The sequence below is a fragment of the Maniola jurtina genome, chromosome 28, assembly GCF_905333055.1.
Source record: "Maniola jurtina chromosome 28, ilManJurt1.1, whole genome shotgun sequence".
Taxonomy (NCBI): Eukaryota; Metazoa; Arthropoda; class Insecta; order Lepidoptera; family Nymphalidae; genus Maniola; species Maniola jurtina.
The window spans coordinates 1,501,278-1,507,957 of NC_060056.1; the positions used below are offsets into that span (position 1 = coordinate 1,501,278).

Genomic DNA, 6,680 nt, shown 5'->3' on the forward strand with positions numbered 1-6,680 from the left:
TATGTGTTCATACATATACTGGGTACTGAGGTACTGATCTTATATATACTTAGTCTGAGGTACTGATATAACGTAGTGTTTACATACTCTTTGGTACTGATATATGCAAAGAGCATATAAATTGTATAACGTATATAAACACTACGTTCTACATGGTAAATTGGTAATTGGTATTCACTACGAATTTAAATATGAATATCTACCTACTGAAAGTATTTATCATGGAAAGTGGGATAAATTAAAATATTATTGTTTGTTTCGTAGGGATCTGTCTTGGTGGAAATATGGATTTGCTAAAGCCCACTAACTCCGATACAAGTTTACCGAATAAGGTTTGTTGACATGGCGTTAATGAAGTCGCTATTTTTTACCCGACTGCGGCAAAGCCAAAAGGAAGGGTTATGATTTTAACAGTCTATGTATGTATGTATGTGTGTATGTATGTTTTTAACTATGAACTGTAAGAACAGGAAGCGAATAGCTCTGAGCTGCTAGACACAAGACTGTTCTTTGGAGAGTTTTGCAAGAGACCCTAGTTCAACTTTGGACGTCTATCGGTTGGCCTGGTGTAATTTTTAGATGCCGACGAATAAATAGTATCGGCCCTCGTACAATATTATGAGCTTGTGGATATTAATGCAACTACTGAATACCTAGCCCTCGATTTTTACCTGACTGCGGCAAAGCCAAAAGGAAGGGTAATGGTTTTAGCAGTCTATGTGTGTATGTATGTATGTTTGTATCCTGATTTTGAGGTTGAGCTTTTGAGGCTCAACGGTTATTTAGCAACCATGTCTTGAATCCATGCCAGACACACTGTTCCAATACTTTGGTCTTCAAGCACTGAGGAATTTTGAAAAAGTATAAATGATCAAGGTGATACTAATTTGTTTCTATAATTTTTCAGTCAAAACAACCAAATACAGCAAGGATGAAAGGAGTTCAAAATGAGTTAAAGATTATTAGCGTCACATCCACTCCATCTCATTGGGATTTAAGGCTAAAATACGGCAAACAAGACAATAATGTGCAAGAATACAATTTAGAAGCAGATATGCAAGAATATACTGAAGAAAATAACCATTGCCAAGAATACAGCGAAGAATATAACCATCTTGAAGAATATAGTCAAGAATACACTGAAACTTATGTGCAAGGTTACACTGAAGAGCAACCAGCTGAGTTAGACACAACATATCAACATATTGAAGTGATAAATGAAATTATCGATGAATCAGAACCATATAATAATTTTGTACAAGAAGAAGTGATCAGTGATCTTTATATTGACGATGAAAATGATTTTAGCAATGTCACAGAACCAAAAGATAATTTTTTCAATGTCAATATTAAAGTTAAAAAAGAGTTTAGAGATGTTGAATTAGGTTATGGTAAAGTTGATGGAATTATGAAGGTTGATGAAATTCCAAGGAATAACAGAGTTGATAGAACTAATATTAAAGTTGAAAATGAGTTTAGAGATGTTGAATTAGGTTATGGTAAAGTTGATGGAATTATGAAGGTTGAAGAAATTCCAACGCATAACAGAGTTGATGGAATTCGGAATCATTATGAAAACGTTGATAAGGTTCTGAAGCATTTTGAAACAGTTAAAAGCATACAAAATGATGAAGTTGATGGATTGAAGGATGTTGTTATGAAGAATGTGATCTCGCTGGATGAATTTGCGATGTTGAAATGTACAGTGTGCTTTAAAGCATTCTGGGGTGAAGATGCATACAATGAGCATATGAAGAAACATACCACTGTAAGTAACAAATTATTGAAGTAAGCTTTTCTTTTTACCCGACTGCGGCAAAGCCAAAAAGAAGGGTAATGATTTTAGCAGTCTATGTATGTATGTTTGTAACCAGATTCTGTGTGTTCCACCGTTGCGCCTAAACTACTGGGCCTATTTTGATGAATGAGGTGTCAATCGATTCGTCGTAAAGGTCCAGGTGACATCGGCAACATTATATACAAAAAAAATTGACCTAAAGGATGTTATATGAAAAAAAGTGGGGGTCTCCAAAATTTTTTTGACGCGACAACGTCTTATAATTCGATAGAGCGGGCTGCACGCACGAAAAAACATGACTCATGCGGCGTTACCTCGCTCTGAGGCGTTCCATGTAAGGCTTGAAGTGCAAGCGAGAGCGCGGAACGAGCGACAAAGAAGCACAATCGGCCTTTTTGCTATTGTATGGAGTGGAGTGTCAAATGAAAGAGGAGAAAATTCTGAGTTCATAAATGTAAACGTACTACAACATTAAAATATACCAAGCGACAGATAAGCAATTTAACTATAATATTTAGTATTTATTAAGATGATCGCAGTTGGGTTTTAGTTTTCAACTTTATCTTGTTTATTTCTCAGAAGAGGGCCGCTCGTGGTAAAAGAAAAAAGCAATCCAGTGGTGTTTTAAAAAATGGTAGGTGTGTTTTATTTAGAACTAGAAGATGCCCGCGACTTCGTCCGCGTGGATTTAGATTTTTATAGATCCCGTGGGAACTGTTTGATTTTCTGTGATAAAATGCCTATGTCAATTACAGGGACGCAAACTACCTCAGTACCAAATTTCATACAAATCGGTTAAGTGGATGGGTCTTTAGGAACTCTTTGATTTTCTGGGATAAAAAGTAGCCTATGTCCGTCCCCAGGGTATAAGCTAACCCTGTACCAAATTTCGTTAGAATCGGTTACACTGTTGGGCCTGGGAAAGGTAGCAGACAGACAGACACACTTTCACATTTATAATATTAGTATGGACTAGCAGTCTGACAACATTTATTTTTAAACATTTTGGGTAAAATATTTTTATTTATATATTAAATTTTTATCCCTAAACCTATTTTTACTCGACTACGGCAATGCCAGAATGAAGGGCTATAATTTTAAGCAGTCTATGTATGTATGTTTGTATCAGATTCTGTGTGTTCCACCGTAGCGCCTAAACTACTTGGCCGATTTTGAAGAATGAGGTGTCAATCAATTCGATTTTCGATTTACACTGCTGAACCACCAGAATGCAATCACCAGAATTTCGAATGTAAGGATTTCACACGTAGTTGAAATTCCTCGAACACGAACGAAGCGATTTGCTTCCTCGTGTTTCAAAGGTGGCTTGATTGAGAGTGTTCTTAGCTATAATCCAAGAAAATCGGTTCAGCCGTTTGAAAGTTATCAGCTCTTTTCTAGTTACTGTAACCTTCACTTGTCGGGGGTGTTATAAATTTTTAATTTACACTTGTTGCACAATGCACAGTCATATTATTCCTCGTGTTCTGATTGGAATACTTGTTTTGCTTGGACTAATTGTTTTGGACTAATCATATCGAAGATTATGTAAATGATAAAAAAGCATGGATTTGACTCGCTCCAGCAATGCGCGGGTCTGCAATTGCTTGTATAGTATACAATATTATTGTAAATTGAACAATTGAAAAGAGCAACCGCCGAGTTTCTTGCTGGTTCTTCTCGGTAGGAACGGCATTCCGAACCAGTTGTAAATTATTTAACGATTCAAAAGCACTTGTAAAAGTTTATTTGAATAAAAAAATCTATTCTATTCTATTCATATTTGTGTACAGCGAAAACCAGTCAAGTCCGAGTCGGCCGGTTTTGAAGAAACGTAGTGAGATAGCTTGCATCATGGACACATAGGTATATAGGCATCCTTTTATCTTGAAATATTCTTTAAAAAAAACCGGCCAAGTGCGAGTCGGACTCGCGCACCGAGGGTTCCGTACTCGGGTATTTTTTCCGACATTTTGCACGATAAATCAAAAACTATTGTGCATAAAAATAAATGAAAATCTGTTTTAGAATGTACAGATAAAGCCCTTTCATATGATACCCCACTTGGTATAGTTATCTTACTTTGAAAATTTAAATGCAATATAGTTGTTTTTTAATGATGTAACTACAAATTTACGGTTTTCGCATTTATTCCTTTACTTGTGCTAAAAGACCTACCTACCTGCCAAATTTCATGATTCTAGGTGAACGGGAAGTACCCTATAGGTTTTCTTGACAGACCCGGCAGATGCACGGACAGACAGACAACAAAGTGATCCTATAAGGGTTCCGTTTTTTCCTTTTGAGGTATGGAACCCTAAAAAGTATTGGAGTTTGGTATGCGGATAGCTATGATGACGTAGATATCCACTAAGAAAGGATTTTTCGAAAATCAAACTCCTAAGGGTATAAAATAGGGGTTCGAAATTTGTTTAGTCCACGCGAACGAAGTCGCAGGCAAAAGCTAGTTCATAATAATAAAATAGTAAGTTCATTTATAGGTGAAACTCATTGTTTCTTTTTTTTTTTCAGATAAACCCCCATCCAGTAAATGGGCGATAGTCAAAGTAAAAAAAGTTCGCCCAAAACGCTTAGCGAGACACAAAGACGATGAAGATAATACAACTAAATTAAACAGTACTAAAAATCATTGTGTAAGTGTAAATAATATTGTTGATAGTGATAGTGTTAAGAATGACATTGACAGTTCTCAAACTAATATTCATAGTGATACCAGTGATATTAATTTTGACAGTAGTACTGTTAAAATTGAAGTTGATTATGACGGCAGTAATATTGTTGAAGTTGATAATGACAGTAGTTATACCGTCAAAGTTGAGGACGATAATGATACTAGTGCTGTCAAAGTTGATGTTGATAATGACGGCAGCGCAGTCAACAAAAACAAAGATCTACTCATAGAAATACTGGAAAAGACAAAAGCGATAAAACTACGCGAAAAGAACACTAAAATAATGTTTGGAAATTCTCAGACTAATATTCATAGTGATACCAGTGATATTAATTTTGACAGTAGTACTGTTAAAATTGAAGTTGATTATGACGGCAGTAATATTGTTGAAGTTGATAATGACAGTAGTTATACCGTTAAAGTTGAGGGTGATAACGATGCTAGTGCTGTCAAAGTTGATGTTGATAATGACAGTAGTTATACTGTCAAAGTTGAGGGTCATAATGATGCTAGTGCTGTCAAAGTTGATGTTGATAATGACGGCAGTGCAGTCAACGAAAACAAAGATCTACTCATAGAAATACTGGGAAAGACAAAAGCGATAAAACTACGCGAAAAGAACGCCAAAAGAATGTTTGGAAATTCTCAAACTAATATTCATAGTGATACCAGTGATATTAATTTTGACAGTAGTACTGTTAAAATTGAAGTTGATTATGATGGCAGTAATATTGTTGAAGTTGATAAAGACAGTAGTTATACCGTCAAAGTTGAGGGTGATAATGATGCTAGTGCTGTCAAAGTTGATGTCGATAATGACAGTAATTATACCGTCAAAGTTGAGGGTGATAATGATGCTAGTGCTGTCAAAGTTGATGTCGATAATGACAGTAATTATACCGTCAAAGTTGAGGGTGATAATGATACTAGTGCTGTCAAAGTTGATGTTGATAATGACAGCAGTGCAATCAACGAAAACAAAGATCTACTCATAGAAATACCGGGAAAGACAAAAGTTATAAAACTACGCGAAAAGAGCACCAAAAGAATGTTAAAAAAGCGTATAATTGTTACATATAGAAAATGTGATGAAAATTGTACAAACGACCAGTATTGTACACAGTCTAAAGAATGTAGAAAGAAAAAGAGAATCAAACGAGATATCCTACCCTATGAATGTATACACTGTGGTTACAAATGTAATAAAAAAAAGAATTTCGAAACACACATGCTAACGCATACCAGAGTGCAGAGATTCTCTTGTCGCATATGCGGATACAAATGCGTGCAAAAGAGTCATTTAGACCAGCATATGCGGACACATTCTAAAACAAAACCTTATTCTTGTAACTATTGTGACTACGAATGCGTTCAACAAAGCCAGTTGGACCAACATGTTAGAACACATACACATGTGAAACCATTCTCGTGTAACTTCTGTGGTTACTCGTGCACACAGAGGTGTCATTTAGACCAGCATATGCGAAGGCATACCGGGGCTAGGCCGTTCGCATGCATATTCTGTGACTACAAGAGCGTGCAACGGAGTCACTTGAACAACCATATCATGAATGTGCATACAAATGTACATGTGTTCACATGCCGCCATTGCAGGTATAGATGTCTCCAACTGGACATGCTAGCCAAGCATATGAAGACTCATAGTGTGGACACAGCCTACTAATATTATCCATCCTACTAATAACTACACATACATGCTAACGCATACCAGAGTGAAAATATTCTGCTGTCGGATATGCGGATACAAATGCGTGCAAAAGAGTCATTTAGACCAGCATATGCGGACTCATTCTAGAACAAAACCTTATTCTTGTAACTATTGTGACTACGAATGCATTCAACAAAGCCAATTGGACCAACATGTTAGAACACATACACATGTGAAACCATTCTCGTGTAACTTCTGTGGTTACTCGTGCACACAGAGGTGTCATTTAGACCAGCATATGCGAAGGCATACCGGGGCTAGGCCGTTCGCATGCATATTCTGTGACTACAAGAGCGTGCAACGGAGCCACTTGAACCAGCATATCATGAGTGTGCATACAAATGTGCATGTTTTCACATGCCGCCATTGCAGGTATAGATGTCTTCAACAGGACATGCTAGCCAAGCATATAAAGACTCATAGTGTGGACACAGCCTACTAATATTATCCATCCTACTAAT

At 36.5% G+C, this 6,680-nt stretch overlaps 1 protein-coding gene across 1 annotated transcript; it reads left to right on the plus strand.

Moving 5' to 3' along the window:
- The first annotated feature begins 88 nt into the window (after positions 1 to 88).
- On the plus strand, positions 89 to 6,319 carry LOC123879664. Its single transcript, XM_045927515.1, has 6 exons — positions 89 to 155; positions 265 to 332; positions 908 to 1,768; positions 2,378 to 2,432; positions 4,331 to 4,532; positions 4,812 to 6,319. The coding sequence occupies exons 1-6, from the start codon at positions 104 to 106 to the stop codon at positions 6,172 to 6,174; spliced, it is 2,601 nt and encodes an 866-aa protein (XP_045783471.1). The 5' UTR covers positions 89 to 103; the 3' UTR covers positions 6,175 to 6,319.
- Positions 6,320 to 6,680: the final 361 nt, after the last annotated feature.